This window comes from Passer domesticus, chromosome 6 (genome assembly GCF_036417665.1).
Source record: "Passer domesticus isolate bPasDom1 chromosome 6, bPasDom1.hap1, whole genome shotgun sequence".
Taxonomy (NCBI): domain Eukaryota; kingdom Metazoa; phylum Chordata; class Aves; order Passeriformes; family Passeridae; genus Passer; species Passer domesticus.
Genome location: NC_087479.1, coordinates 52,107,674 through 52,124,174, shown reverse-complemented (window position 1 = coordinate 52,124,174; position 16,501 = coordinate 52,107,674). Strand labels below are relative to the sequence as shown.

Below are 16,501 nucleotides of genomic sequence, written 5' to 3'. Positions count from 1 at the left end.
GACTGCAATTTGGGGTTTGATCTTGGCAATTCACTTGGTGTATGTGCTATACATGGGGAAGAATGTAATGTCTGAAAAATTTGAAGCCTGATTTATTTTGTGGTCAGTTGTGATTCTTAATGGATTAAGGAGCTAAGCCCTCTTAAAGGTAACATAACTCTTGGATAAGGATGATAATGATTATTTTAACCTGGCACCTTTAGTGAAAATGAAAATGCTGTTCATTGCTGTAGGTGCCAAATTAGTTTTGAAAAATGGCTGCAATGTTTTCACAACTTTTGTACTTTGCTTTATGCAACAAAACTTTACAACAGAATGAAAGAAAAAAAATTGCAATTCAGTTGAAATACAGGAATAGTTTTGCTTTTGTAGGAATGACTATTAAGATAACAATATGAGTGTTTAATAACAATGACAATAATGGCAGTGGTTTTGTTGGAAATACGTCTCTAGTTACTGCCAGGCATGTTTTGTGTATATAATTAATAACGAGAGCAATTCCTGTTTTACATGGACCACGTTGTTAATGTGCAGTTGTGCTCTGCTCACACACACAAATACTGCATTATGTAGATTGTTGTCTGAGTGATGTCTGGAGTGCATCTGAGTTGAAGTGGTTTAAAAAACCTCCAAAAGCTTCTGTCTGACTGGTCTGAATTCAGTGAGCAGTGCTGGCCATGGGCTTTCCACTATGTGGTGATGATGATTTTTTCACCCATGGTTTTGGGCACCTTGCACGTTATTTGAAAGGACACCAAAGACCGACATTATTTCATTGCTGATACAGAGGCTCTTCCTGGTGGCTGTGGTTCTCTGAAGCCACTGACACTGCAATGAGCTCATTTTCCAGTTCAAAAACAAGGTGTTGGTGTTAATGAGTGTTAATGAATTAATCAGTTCACAGAATCATTTAGGTTGAAAAAGACCTTTGAGATCATCAAGTCCAACCTCTGACCCACTGTGCTTGGCACAACAGTGCCAAGCAGACCATGGCACTGAGGGCCACCTCCAGTCATTCCCCAAGTTCCTCCAGGGATGGTGGCCCCACCACCTCCCTGGGCAGCCCGTTCCAGTTTCTAACCACCCCTTCCACGAAGAAATTCTTCCAGTGTTCTTAAAACCTCTGAAACCTTGGTGGGTCTGTAGAGCAGATACTATCAGGCACAAACTGAGGAGGCTGCTGCTGGTGTTCACTGTGTGCATGTTTTTAATGTGGTGTCACATTTGTTTAATCAGCTTCAGGTAACAGGAATTTCATCAGGATACTGAGGGGATGTCCTTTGAGTGTTAAGATTTAATAAAAGGGGCTTGAAAGAAGACTAGATACAGAGTGAAGGGAATGTGGTCAAAATGTGAAGCTATTAATGGGAAAATCTGAATCACCTTTATAATTTTTTTCCTCATGTGGCTTCAGTATTTTTGCAAAGTTGTCAGTAGTTATCAGTAGCATATACTGAAACAAATGATAGTTGTTGAAATCCCATGACCTGATATTTTTGTTTCTTCCTGTTGTGCTAAAGCAGTCAAGAATGCAAATTCACTTGTGTGTTGAGTTGCAGCCACCTCTTGAATAATCTGTTATCTTCAGACACAACTGCTCTGCTGAAAGTTGGATGATTTAATAAAAGTCAGCTGAAGGAAGATAGTGTCCACACCCCCTCACCCCAAACCATGGGATTTAGGGACTTACTGTAATTCTGCTGTTATTTTGCTGGTTGGATTGAAAAATGTCAACAGAGAATCAACAGTAATTGCAGTATAAAGTATTGGGAAAATGTGGTGAGCATATGGTACTGGATTGGGTTTGTTATTGAAGGAAGTGCAGCTGCTGGGTCTTCTCTTGCACAGGAGATTCTTTCAACTGCTCTGGGTCTAAACTTTTCCCAAAGAAGGCCACTTGCAGTTTGGTAACTTTTGTAATTGAAAAGAATAATTGTATTTATTTTTAAAATTTATCAAATTACAATGAATTCTACCTTGTGGTTGCAAACATAGAAAACTCTGATTGTGAAGAATTGCCCTAATTTTGAAGGAGTGCAGATTCATTTAAAGAAGTAAACCCAACAATCCCCCCCAAGCCAAACCAAATTTTAGTGGGATGGAAAGTGTTTCCTACCTATCTGTATTGTATTCAACTTAAAAAACTATGTGAAATAGTTAGATTTTATGCATTATAAGTAGATTTGTAAATCTGTATCACAGGACTTTGAATCTGTTGAAGGATTAACAGGGCTCTTTATGTTGGTGTTTTGCATTTATTTTTTTACTCATATCTGATGGATGTGAGTACTCTTCTTAGGGAGCATACACATACACAATGCTCATGTCTTGAACACAGAACTATTCACTTCCCTTTTTTCCCCCTTTAAAATGTTGCATTTCTGTCATAGATCCTTCATGTACTGTTCCGTGAACTTTTATAAAATTTTATTATTTTTCTGTATTGAAGTCAATGGTTTCCTGAAGATTGAGCTTTGCTGCTGTTGGCCTTGAGTTTGACTGTTTTAACACCTGGAATGTTTGTGAGGTTTCTCTGAGCTGTTCTGAACAGAATCCTTTTCTCAGTTTTTTGAGGACTGGGATACCAAATCAGTTGGGGCTGACCTAGAGGTAGTCAGAAAGCATTTTTGGTTTCCAGGTGTTTTCCCCCCAGTGGAGACAGGCTGGTTCTGGGGACACAAGGAGGGACGTGGTGCTGCACCTCTTGGAGGGAGCTGCTCCATGGGACGTGGGGAGTGGTTTCTCTCTGATCCCAGAGGTGACCTGAAGTGCAAGTTCAGGCAGCATAAGAAGTTTGCGTGGCTTTCAGAAAATTCTCAGCAGCACATCATTTTCTTCAGGGAAATTCCTGGAGGTTTAGAATCCTTCTTGAAAGCAAGATGGAATTACATGCAGTTAACTCTAACACTGGTGGCCAGCATTAGTGGCCTACTAATGAAAGCAACCTAAAAAACTTGGCAAGCTTTTGACATAAAGGAGGTAATATTAAAAACTTTTAAAAGAAAGTGAACATCTCTCAATTCTGAATTAGGAGCTTCCTATACTGTAATGTAGGGAGAGTCTTTGTGGCCAGTCAAGTAAAAAGGGAACTGGAAGGATTGATAGCTTCAGAACATGATGAAATAGAAGAAATTTTGAGCTACTTTCCTGGATGTCGTTATTTATAATTGTAGTTGATAGCGTCAGAGGTCTCAGTCTTTTGTAAGCTGAATTCAGAGTTTAAAGAAGTCACCTGTGTTCCCACAAGGAAACTTAGGGAGCATACACATAGCAGGGACTGTGTACTGCTGTATCCCTTTGATACTTCCCTTTCCAGAAGTCTGGATACTCTGTTCAGCTCAGTGCTTCTGCCCTTTCTTGCAGGCTGAGCTCTGCCTGGAGGGTGTTTGTGCTCACCCCTGCCTTGGGTGCATTTCTTTGATGTCTCTTTTTTGTGCCACCTGCCAGCCCTAGAACAACTGGAGGAAGAAGAGATTTGGCAGAGATATGACTCAGGATAAGCAGATAATGTGGTAATTTGAGACTTTAACTCAATAAAGGGGAAGTTCTGACACTGAGTCAATGAAGGGGCAGCCCCTTTGTGCAGTCACCTTCTCCACAGTCACCACTGCTCTGCATAAAGGAGTGGAAATGCTTTGATGGAGAGCATGAGGGGAACACTTCACAGTGGATCAGAGCCGGGTGACCCTGTTCAGTCATTGCAGTCTAACAGAGAGCTCCTTTCCCTTACAGAAACTGCAGCTGGAGCCATGTCTGTATTTGTTCCTTGGCCTCTGGCACATCCTGGCTCTGCCTTCTGAGCATCTCTGCACTCCTCTCTAACATGATACTTCGTTGGCTTTTACTTGCTGACCTGATGCACAGAGCTCCCAGCTAACCCAGTGTGATAGCGGCCTGTCAGCAGGCTGCCCTTGGCAGTGACACTCTGTGCTACCTTGGGGGTGAGATGGCTTTTGGGACTTTTCTTTGTAGTTTGTATGGCCATTGTACCAAGAACATCTGTTCTGAGATTATTCCCAAGAGGCAGTCACAGACTGTTAAGCGTAAATATGCACAAACTGGAGAAAATTCTTCCTACTAACCCATCAGATTGGTTCTGCCCAAATGTCTTGTAAGATGTTTTGTGGGTTTTAAGACAGCAGCAAACTCAAACTGTAAATTAGCAGGAAGCTTAGCGGAAACCTATTTTTTTTCACTGTAACGCTGATTTATGCTAGCAGTTTTGAGTTGTGTCAGACTGAAAATGGTTTTTTATAGTAAAGCCAGGGGAGTAATGTATTCATTGCTGCTGCCTGGGTGTCTGCAGAGGAGGCAACACATATGGACTGCTACTACTAATGCATCAATTGGACTGCTTCATAATATCAGAGTACAGCTTTGAGAAAAGATCTTTGAGAATATTTTCTTTGAAAAGAAAATGTTAAACAATTCTAATGCTTTATCTCAAATTTTTGTGATGCAACATTAGATAAAGGATGATTCAATTAGATATGATGGGTCAGCTATTAAAAGGTGTTTTAAATGGTTGCAAATTTCAACTTTGCCATTGATGTATGGACAGACTGAAGAATGAGGCACCCTGGGGAGCAGCCCTGTGGAAAGGGACCTGGGATCATTGAAATTGAAGCTTCTTCATGAGGAGAGGAGGAGGGGCAGGCGCTGATCTCTTTGGTGACCAGCACCAGGACCTGATGGAATGGCCTCAAGCTGAGTCAGGGCAGGTTAGGTTGGATATCAGGGAAAGGTTTTTTCAGGATTTACTGCAGGATTTCAGAAGGTGAAGAACAAAATTCCTGTTTGTACGCGCATTCCTGTACCATTCAGGATGACGCAACGCTACAATTGTGGGGTATTTGTGGTGTTTCCAAAATTTATCTATAGCATTGCTGCTTCCAAAAAAAGGAACATGTTAAAAAAGAGGACAGTTGCATCAGAAAAGTTACCAGAAATTACCAGCTTTTCTTCACATCTTTCTGTGTGGAAAACCAATGCTGACTTGTCCAAGGAAATCAGTGTGAAATACTGGCAAAGAGCTACTGTGTCCTGGATTAATCATGTGGAGTTCTAATCTGCAGATTTATTTCAATCTATAGGCTTCTTTTGGAAGGCTGCTTCTTGAGAAACTATTGCTTTCTTTTTTAAATATCACATTATCCATTATATTACACTCACTGCTGTTTGTAGAGAGACCAAAATTATCAATAATCACTTTGAAAACGTGCATGAGAGGCAGAGGCTGGATGCAGCTCATAGCATCATTTAATGTGGTGATTCCTGGTGTTACTGCTGGAAAATGTTAAGATTTTATTATATGACTTGCAAGACGCATTTGAGGAGTCTGTTCTGCCTCTTGTGGCAAAAAACTTTTTTAATTTGGTATATTTTGAAAATATTCTCAAATGTATGGTGATTTCACTTCCACCAGTTTGCCTGTAAGTAATTGAATTTTATCTTTCAGCAGGACCAACAGAAGGTTTGGGGAAAATAATACAAAGATTTCCCCAGAAGGACTGGGAAGACACTCCTTTTCCACAGGGAATAGAGTTGGTAAGTTTGCATGACATTTTGCAATTTTTAGAAATTCTTTCACGTGCAGTTGGAAGATACATCTGCCTTCATGTGATGATCTGTTTTATTGAATCCAACAGGGCATAGGTAGAAATTAGTAAGCACAGGGGATAGATACTGGGTTTATGAACAATAATTTTGGTAACAGAAGATAATTTTTTCTGGTATGTACAGCTAAGTAAATATTCCTAGAATACAGAAAATAGTCTGCTGGAAATTTATAAACTGTGTTTAAAAGAAATGCTTATTTGTGCTCCTGTGTTTTTGTGAGCAGCCTTCAGATGGCAGATGACTTCTCATTGTCATGTTCAAATAATTACAAATGCGTATTTGTATAATGTAGATTTAAAAAGAAATTAGTGTAATATCCAATAAACTGTATTTATTAAAATGGTCAGCAAGGCTGGTGTGCAGGGATCTGTTTTAAATAGAGAATTCCCAAGGTGCTGCTTCTTTCCCTTCCTTGGTCTCTTCTTGTGGGATGCAATGACAAGATGTCTCTCCCCCCTCTGCATCGGGGATTGAACATCTTGTCTCTAAAAATCCTGAAGAGAAATGAAGGACTGTGGTCGTATTCTGAAATGAGGTTTCTGAGAAGTGAAACTTTTACTGGTGTGAACTGAGCAGCCTCTGGGACAGGATGAGCTACAGGAGGAGATGAGCTCTGGGAAATGTTGCAAGAGGAGTCTTTGCTGTGCGGCACAATCGGCTGCAGAGGGCAAAGACAGCGACTCTTCACTGAGCTTATTGCACAGATACAGCCACCAGAGCAGGCTTTTCCCAGTCTGGCACCTCTCACCACTCCTTGCAGTGCCACTGCCATGTACTGTGCTCTCAGGAAGGACAGGGAAAGGGACTGGGGTTGTCTGCTCCCACCCGAGAGGCGAATTCACTCCCTGGGCTGGCGTACGCGGCCGCGCGCTCGCTTTCTCCTCCTCTGGGGTTTCATTTCTTCACAGAGAGCTCCAGCCTGGGCTTTCAGGGCTTGCCATGCCCTGGTCTTTGGGGTGAGCAGGATTTCTCCCCCCTTGATGGGGAATTGCAGCCTCTTGGGGCACTTGCATAACGCCAGGTTTGGCAATGCCGAGCTCTGCTGAAATGGGGAAGCTCCGAGGTTCAGCCAGGAGGGTTCCTCTTGCCTCAAACAGCCCCAGAGGCTGAGTCATGGTGAGATTTGCTCTGGCCCACAGATCTTCCTGACCTCGTTCGGAAGAATCCACCCGTGAAGATGTGAAAAATAAATAAATAAGAGAAATAGGCACACTTTCTCCTGAAGCAGCGACTCTTAATCTGTGCCCAGGTGTTATCCCCCATTTAAGTTCAATTGTAGGATTTTAGCACTACAAGAAACACCTTTCTAAAGTTGTTTTTTTTTTTAATGGGACAAAACATTATTTCTTGTATCAATTCTCAAATTACTCATTAGGCAAAGCCATTAAGACATTAAACTTTCCAAATAAAACTGCAATAAATCTGACAATTTAAGGACATTGATTCAGCCAGTTGGCAGAATGAGTCAAGTTTTGATCTGCTTTCCAAGTGTGGTAAATAAAATTTTAGTTAATGAAGATTGAGGATTTAGAGATACTGCAAAGATCAAGTACTAAAGTAAATCACTTACGATAGTCAGATGTTGGCAGGAAGTTTTTTTCAAGGTTTTGGATGAGTCTAACAAGAATCAACATTAATTTATGGAAAGAAAAGAAGAAAAGCTCTGTTACCATGTTCTGTTTGTCACCTTAAGGACAGATGTAATATCAGTAAGGGCAAATGATATTAAATATGTATTTCCTTAGGCAAACCTTAAGGAAAAAGAGATGGAGAAAAAGGTAAGAATAGAATAGTTGATAAATGTATGAGACTGAAGAGAAATATATTTATTAATAGCACTTTGTTCTATGATAAATTTGAGTTAATATCCTCTTAAATGTACTTCCTCTTCTTTGACAGATCTGTATGAAATTGTATAGTTTCTGTTAAATGAAAAAAAACCCCATGGTTTGTATCTGAAAAGCATGTCAAGCTCTCTTCACTGTGTTCTTGTGAAAGAAAAATGCCAAAGCTTTTCATGCTTAATGATAGGACTGAAGAGAGATTTGCTGTTCGAATCTTGTCTTCTGTCAAAGGTGGTTCTCCTGCTGTGCAAACCTTCAGCTGATTGTTGGTGATGATCTCAGTGTGCTGCTGACTTCCCTCCAGCCCTCTCAGCTCTTGTATGAATGCTTTGCCTGAGAATTTAGACATTTGTGGCAATTTTCTAATTTCTTTTTTCCAATAAGATTGGTTGAAGGGGATAATTTGTATTGACATGTAATGGGTGATACATCCACAGATCACAGACCAGCCCAGATTAGAAAGGACTTGGAAAAGTTCTTTGGTGCAGCCTGTCATGGGAAAGGAGCCATAGCTGAGATTATCCTAGCACTTTCACCCTGTCCAGTCTCACCTCAAAAACCTCCAGTGGGAACTCCACTGTCCCTAAATGATCTATTAGTTATGTCCTATTCCTGTTGTTAATGGCATTTTATGAAACAAGAAAAGGGGGAAACAGTGAAAAAGACCTGTGCACACCCCCACCCCTCAAGCTTTAGTGCTTTAAGATGGAAAATACCTTCTGGGATCCCTTGTGCTCTCTGCAGCTTGTAGGGATGCCATTAGTCCAAGCTTCAGCCAAAATGATAGATGAAAATCCTCTGAGAGTTTTTTGGAGGGCTCTCCTCTTTGCCAGCCCTGCATGCCCCCATCCTTGTGGGCTTAAATTCATATGTTCAGATTTCTGAGACATAATTAAGGCAATGTAATGAGTGGAGCTGTGTGGGTAATTTTAAAGTTAAATAAGAAAACCACCTAAAATTATATTTAACACATTTTTTGAGCTCAGTTTTGATAAACAGGCACCTATGGGACAAACTGGGCCTGCTGGATCTGCCCTTGACTGAGTGAAAAGGGATCATTTTGGGAACATCTTCTCTAGGAATGATGACCCAATTTCACCTTTCACTTTGACTGTATTTTGTAGTTTTGGTAGTTTGACACAAATATAGAGAATTGGGTCATTATAAAACATAACTGCAGTCTGAACATCACTGAATGGTGTTGTATTTGGTGTGTTACTCAAACTGTGTCTGTTCTTCTGTGAGCAGCATTGATAGCTATGTTGTGGGCACAAACATGTGAGCTGGGAGTAAACACATTGTCCAGAATTCAACAGAAATATATTCCATTCAATGCTATTCAAGTCAAGTATTTAATTTGTCTTATTCAATAAATTGTGTGTCTTCTAGTTGTCAATGGTGAGGAAAGCCATGAGACTTGCTGAGGGAATGATGCTGTCAGGAGCTGTTGTCAGGGTTTTCTTACTACTCTTACTTGTCTGCATCCCCTGAAATTACTTAAAGAGATTTCTTAATCTTTTTGCATTTGCTATTTCACTAAAGACTTCATAGCTCTAAACTTTGTTCTGTTTGCAACTGAATGCAGAAACTTTGATAAGCCATCTGCAATTTACAATGAAACATACCTGAAGTCTTTTGCAGTGGATTATTGATAATTACAGCAGCTGCTAAGGGCCTGAAGACTTTCTTACTGTTTCTTAAATTGTGTGATGTAACTGTGAATAAGATATGATGTTTCTTAATGTTATATATCATATATATTGAGTGTTACTTCAGAAGCAATAAAATGTACTTCTTCCATTTGTTAGAACCTTTTGTGGGCTATTCAAGAGAAATAGAAGGAACGACTTCAGAATCTGAGCATCTTCATTTTACTGACAAATAGCAGTCTATATGTAATTTATTGACAAATGCAAGTCAGAGTGAGTTTCTTCCAGTTCCATAGAAGTAAGCAGTTTTTGAGGGGTAAAGAGATTTATGCTCTTTCTTAAAGTTAATAAAATATTTGGCTTGGAAAAGCATTTCAGTCATTGGTTTTTGAAAGAATGCAGTTAGAACACCCTAATGTGATAGCTGCCCCCCCATGCTATTTTAAATTGTAGTTTTTAGGTATCCTTCTCCATAGTCTATCTGTTTCTGAGAAGTTTTTTCAGATGCAGCTTAAGAGTAAAAATAACCCTGTAAAGTCAGGTGAGACATACAAAGCAGTGTAAGATTAGGACAATCAAACTTCTTGATCTTGCTTCTAGAGAGAATGCTGGAGAGTTGTGTTGTTGAATGAGTTAGCTTTACATTTCTGCATATTTTTCTTATTTCTAATGCAGTTTCAATTCCACTGTGTAACTTTCTAGACATCATAATTAGCTACACATCAGAGGAAGCTTTGCTATGTAATGTTACGCTGTAAAGTCATTTTTGTCCCAGGGCTAAATTAGCTAAACTAATTCATCTGCATTACTCAGTGTTGGGAGGCTGCTCTTAATGAGGCCAAGGGAAGTCATACCTAGAAACAGTTACATTGTCTTGAGTTTGAACTGGATATGATGTGCTTCTGCAGTTTGTGAGTGGCAGGAAAGGAAATTTCCCACTGTAACTGTGCTGGTGTTAGCAGTCGTGTCATGATTCAGTAATTTGAATTTCAAGTGTGGTCAAGTATAGAAATTAACTTGTATTTCTAGACAAGATAATCACCTATCCAAATAACTACTGAAATTATAAGATTTTTTTTTAATTGGTAAAATGTGCTGTTTAATGCAACAATTTGAAGACCACTTACACAAGTTTCGAGACTAAGAGGAAGAAAGCCTGCAGGTATCCCTTTGGGATCTGTGGATTTGCCTGCTTCCTTCTAAAGGAGGAGTTGGATTTGGAATTGTTGGAGTTTATTCCTCCTTAGTGTACAGCCCATGCTGTGGAGCTCAGTATTTCTGCATCCTTGCTTTGCTTCAGACATGAACTCTTAAATGGATGTGGAATATGTCTTTTATGAAAAGCTAGATTCAACTTTGAAATTCCAACTAACCTGAGATGCAAAAAAACCCATGAGTTTTGTAAAATGAGAGGAAGGAATGGTATTTCCAAAGTATATTTGTATTCTGACTGATCTAGTTGGTCTTGTACAAATTTCCACTTCATTTTTACGTACATAATTTATGAGTTACATCTCTACCTCTGAGATCTTAACTGGTATTTACGTCTTTTGGAGTTCTACAGTTGGAATAGGGAGAAAAAAACTATCAAAAAAACCCCATCAAAATCCAGCTCATTTGTCTTCAAAGCTGTACTCAACTGAAGACATTTAAAAGAAGGCCAGATTTTAAAGTGGAAAAGTTTTTCAGAACTCCTAAACTTCTGAAAATTTCCACTGCGGAGTCTATGGAAATAATTACACATTCAGTCAAAAGCAATACTTTAAAAATTCAAGTGCTGATCTCTTAGTTTTGTTTTGCCACCTTGGTATAAGGCATCTTTTCTGGAAAAAAAATCTGATGCTTGAACTTTTCATTACTTATTTTAAATAAGACATAAGAGACAACTGGGGTTGCAGATTAGACAGTTAAGGCCTGAAGTGATTAAAGTTTTAAAGGAGTTAATCTTTAAATGCTTCAGTCTTAACTAGCTGATCTGTAAGCCAATTTTTCTCAAACATTAATGCTTTTAAGGACCTGAATAAAGAGTTGTCTACAACATCCATTTAACCTTCAGTGCACCTGCTCAGCTGCAGAGATTTTTGTTTGGTGGGGGATGTTTTTGCTCCTCTTTCCCCTCAAACATTTTTTACCTCTCAAGAATCATTACATATGTAATTCTTCAATGAACAACTGCATAGCAGAGCTCAGTGTGGCGCTCAGAAATGCATTGTGTTGTTTTTATGCTCATATTACAGAGCAGGTGCTTTCAGCACCTAGTAGGAAACAGATGATAGCAAAAGTAGAGTTTTTTTGTTGGTGTTTTTTTTCCTTAATTTTTGTCAGTGTTTGTGGACTCAGCTTATATTCTTTGGACATGTTAGTCTCCACTAGACAACTCAGAGTGCCCTTAATGTGGTGTGTTTTACAGTTAAATTTCTGCTGTGCTGTAAAACAGCTACATTCTGCTTTTAGAATCTGGTTTTACTGAATGGATGTCAGCTTCTGGATTTTGTAGACTAATGTGATAAAATAATTTGATATTTGTACCTATGGACTTGCAAGTAGTCCTTGTATAGTATAACTTTGTCTCACTTGACTAGGTGCTGTCAAAGGGTTCAATTAATATGCTTTACCCACTCTTAGTTTTGTTTTGAGTTGGAATAATAACCACATCAGAGCACTACAGCCAACAGCTTTGGTAGAAATGGTAAAATATTGAAGGGACACCTGTTTGGAATTTCAGCTCTTTTTCAACTCTCTAATCTTTCCATGGAGTATATTGAAGTGTAACCTTTTTTGCATCTATCAGTGTTTTAAGATCCACACACTTCCATTTTAAGTTAAATTCAGATCTTCTGGAGGAGAAAGCCATTTTTACAAGCTTGCTTAAGAAGTGCAGATCTTTTTAAACTAACAGAATGATTTGTATTGGTTTTCTTTGTTGTTCATTTGTCATCTCCACAGATAATACCTGATTGCATGAGCTTGTCTTGTTCACCCAAGCTTTGTGTGTGATTCAGCATCTTTCTTACCTCTCCATAAGTTTTTCTCATCTTGTTTAAAAATTAGAGGAAAGATTGCAATGTGGACTTCTCTCTGAGTCTCTGCTTTGGCGTTTTTGTGTAACAGTCTGCAGAGGAGATTCTGAGACCCCCAGTTGAGCAATTCTGGGAGTGTCTTGGTATTTCCACCTTACAGGCTTGTCTGTGTACAGTAAGTCTCCTGGGAGACTCTGCTTTTCCTGAAGCTTCTGAGTTTTAAATAGTAAATATTTATAGACAAATATTTAATATTAAAATTTATTATACAAATATATTATAATTATATTTATATAATTATTATATAAATATAATATTTAATTTTGTTGTTCCTTGGGTTTTTTAAAGCTCTTGAAAAACTCTTGACTAAAAAGGGAGAGCAGCATACATCTCCAACACATTATATGAAAATGGGCTGTATCTCCAGAAACTGAAAATGAAGAGCAGAAATCCTATTGTTTAGTATGTGAGAGTGAAAATTATGGGGAAAGATGGTGGCTTTAATTATTTTCAACTTTATGATTAGCCTGGTTACAGATGTGCTTTGTGTTTTAAAAAAGTGTTAGTTTATACTTGAAAGTTTACTTGGATGAGTGCAGCACATGGCTGTGGAGTGACATGTTCTTGAAAATCCGAGCATGTCCTTAGCATCAGAGGAGGATCTGTAGCCTAAGTGAGCTGTTCCACTTTGGACTAATCATCACTGATGATAATTCTCTATGAACAGAAATCCATGGAAGTTTGGGATGCAGGCAACAAAAGAGAAATTTATCTGGAGAGCCACAGACCAGTGTACATTTCTAAGGCAGTTAAAACTCCTGTGAGTGCTGCACCCTCTGGGTTTACAGCACTGTTTTTGTGTTGATCCAAGCACACAGAAATGAATTGAAATGCATTTGTGGGCACTATAACATCAGTTGCTGTACAAAACTCCTGTTTGCAATTTTTCCTTATGCCATGTAGAGACGACTGTACTTCTCTAAGTTCGTTGTGTCCACATTTCCCCCTCAGTTGTCTCCACAAATTACAAAGTTGTGCTCAGCATGAATCAAAGAATTTTAACTTTTGAATAAAGGTAAGCAATATTCTAAAATGGCCAGAGGTTAGACTTGAGAAGACTTCAGATAAAATGAAGAGGATAAACTGTTCTCCTTGTCCTTTGAGAATATGGTAAGCAAATGGATCCTCTAGCAAAGGAAATCTGGTGTAAACAGTAATAAATGCTTAAACAGATGGAGCTCGTGCTATTTAGCATGAAAATTTTGAGCAGTCTTCTTTGTTTCTGATGGAGAATGACATGTGCGAGGCTAACAGTATGACATGGAAAGGGGAATTGTTTGGATAATCTCCTGGAGTTCTTCATAGATCTGTTAATCTGAAAAGCAAAGGCCCTGGCTCTCTTTGTGTGCCTTCTCTGCAGAAGGAGCCATGCCAAGGGACCAGGCTGGGACAGCAGAATGGAGATGAATGAAGAAATATTGTGGGTTACCATGGGAGATGAGACCTGGTCCCTGGGGATTTTGGCAGGTGTTTGCCCTCACTGTTAAATACTGCAAACTTTGTCACCACTGGATCATCTTCCTGTAACTGGCAGAGAGGAAGACAGAGAATTGGACAAATGTAACAATCCTGAAAACCACTGAATTACCTCAGAACCACTTTCCAGTTTGTTTAAAATCCTATGTTTTGTTTCGGCTCCTTATTACAGATTATCTGTCAGCTTTCTGTAAGAAGCTGGAACTTCTTTTACTCTTGAAGTCCTATAATTGAGACAATTTTTGGGCTGACGTTTCTGGGTTTTTTTGTTTGGTTGGTTTGGTTTTTCTGTGTGTTTGTGCAGGGAGCTGAGAATTGGTGTGATTTTGGAGCAAGCCAGCCAGCAAGAGTGTTGTGTGTTGAATTTATAACCATATATCCAGTTGTCACAAAGAGATCCTCTCTGGGGTTGTGCAGAAAGGCAGATGATGTGCAGCTAATCAAACACAGCCTATTGGGCTGGAGACAAGATTGTGAAACTTGAACTGGGTCGTCGAATGTGTTCTGGGAATCCAGAAATAATTTATCTGTGAAGTCGATTCCTATGACTGTAAATCACTTTGGAATGTTTTCTAATAGTTCAAGAAAACAGCTTAATGGAAAATAAAGGGTATTTTACTTTTTTCTGAACAAATTTGTTAGAGGTTTGTTAAAGCTGATTCTTTTCATGCTGAGAATTTCTAATCAGTAGTACATATAAATCATTATGTTCTCCCAGCTCCCCAATTTGACTGACCTTTTAGTTTGTACTCTACATAAATTCTGTTGTGTTTTGATGCAGGTTTCTTCTGCTGGCTTAAATCATCTTAGTGGTTTTAAAGCTTGGCTTCTTAAACTTGAAAACTTTTTTGAAGCCTTTTTACAGTGTAAGTGCTTTATTCATAATAAATTATAAAAGGTGTGTCCTAGTTGTGTTCACCAAAGAACAGAAAAGAACATTAACAAATCTTGTGATGATACTTCACAATTTTATGTATTCTGTGGGTCACAGCTCATTTTGTTGTTGCATTATCCACTTTGAAGCCAAGCAGAAAGATGAATGCAGAGGCTTTCTGCAGTTCCCAGTTGGTGCAATTTCTGATTTCCAAATTCCATGAAGGTCAGAGTGGCTCTGGGCATGCACCTGACACATTACCTGTGCAGAAAGCAGCTGATTCCAGTGCTTCAGTGCCTGACTGAGGCTGTGCCATGCAAAATTCCTGGGAAAGGACTTGGAGGCTTTTTACCAATTTATTTTATTTTTCCCCCCAAAAGTAGCCTGTTGGCCTCCAGCACCACCACTAACTGAAGAGTCAAACAGAGCTCAGTTTGTGAACCCTGAGGTTGATGTGATGTTTGTTTATAAAGCAAACACTGAATATTCTTTCAATACAGCATGGTGGTGCTGAGTTTTGGGTGATGGCATGGAATTGGCAGAACCACTTTGAAATTTGCAGGTTTTGTTGTACAACCTTTTTGGACTCTTGTCTGTATCCCAGCAACATGTAACAAATTGTTTTCTTTTACACAAAACCGGGCATTTGTGGGTGGAAAAAGAAGTTTATGAATGAACTTCAAGGTTAGAAGATACAAAAGTTGGCTAGATTGTTTAGATGGCCTTCTTCGTCCTGTATTATTCTTTATTACTAAAGTGGTATTTTATATTTGCTGGTATGGTTCTGATCCTAATTTCAGTATGGATTTTGTAAATGACTATGAGAATTGCACTGAAGAAATATAATGTTAAGTAGAAGTCAATAAGCAATAATTTTCTATATATTTGTTGTAACAGGAGTTTGGGTTTGGTCATAATAAGGTAAAAGAGTAAAGAAATAATGTACTTTAATATGCAAAACACAATTTGTATTAAGAGGAAGAAGAAAAATATAACTAGATTCAGATGTGATTTGTAAGTGCTGAATTTAGGGCTAGTCACCAAGAAGAATTTTTGTTTTGAACTTCTCCTGAGTGGAGATCTGCCACAAGCTTGGCTTCTTGCAATGAGTTCCAAGTGTGGAACCAGTAGTTCTGCCAGCAGTTTACCTGGACTGCTCCTAGCAAAACCTTTCCTTTTTTTCTGTCCTCATTGCTCTGTGGATGTCAGAATTAAACCAGTGCAGGCCAAACCCCTCAGAAGTGGCAGATTGTTCAGATGAGTGCTCATGGTGCAGTTGATCCATGGAGTGTTAGAACTTTATTCCATGTTGCTAAGGGAGACCTCTGTGGGCTCTCTTGGGTTGCAGTGGCTGTGTTTTTCAAGGACACGCTGTCAAAGCATCTCTTGAACAGGTGCTTTTATTTAGCTGTCATGGATACCAGCATAAACTTAAAATTGAAAAAAAAATCAAAAATAGAGTAATAAATGAGGCATTTCAACTGGCTGCTAATGTGAATCAATGAAGCTCCAGCTTGCAGATTTGGACAGGAGGCACTTCAGGCTTTGCTTGTGGCTGATGGTGCTTGTATGGTGATCCTTGCAGAGTTTGTAGCTATTGCTCAGCTTGCAATTAATTAAATCTGAGCTGTGGAGTGAACCTGGGCAAAGAGGGGGAACTCTGACACATACATCTCTTGGATGGTGTTTGGAACTTGAGCTTCCCTGACTGGATATCAGAAGTCTTGCAGGTTTGTGTAATTTAAAATATCACCTGCTCTCAGCATGTTTCCCTAGAAAAAAGCAAATTTCCCCTGTTCCCCCTCCTGCCCTTTTTGGATTTAAGTTTCTAACATAAAGGTGACTGATGCTCTAAGATACTACTGATGCTTTTGAAGTAACTTTCCTGTTCAGATTTTGTCATAAAGTGTCCCCAAACTGCTTGCTCCCCTTTCCTTTCTGCTGCTTTCCTTCACTTGG

General features: G+C 39.1%; 1 protein-coding gene across 11 annotated transcripts in view; it reads left to right on the top strand.

Annotated features, from left to right (window-relative positions):
* SBF2 (SET binding factor 2) overlaps nt 1-16,501 on the top strand; it is a 230,524-nt gene that overhangs the window by 39,201 nt on the left and 174,822 nt on the right. For 8 of the 11 annotated variants that reach the window (XM_064425493.1, XM_064425489.1, XM_064425483.1 and 5 more), the window contains exon 2: nt 5,462-5,547. In XM_064425493.1, coding sequence (XP_064281563.1) covers nt 5,462-5,547 — 86 coding nt within the window. Of the gene's footprint in view, nt 1-3,471; nt 3,513-5,458; nt 5,548-16,501 lie in introns of those variants that run through there. The other 3 variants (XM_064425488.1, XM_064425484.1, XM_064425487.1) reach the window with 2 other exon arrangements.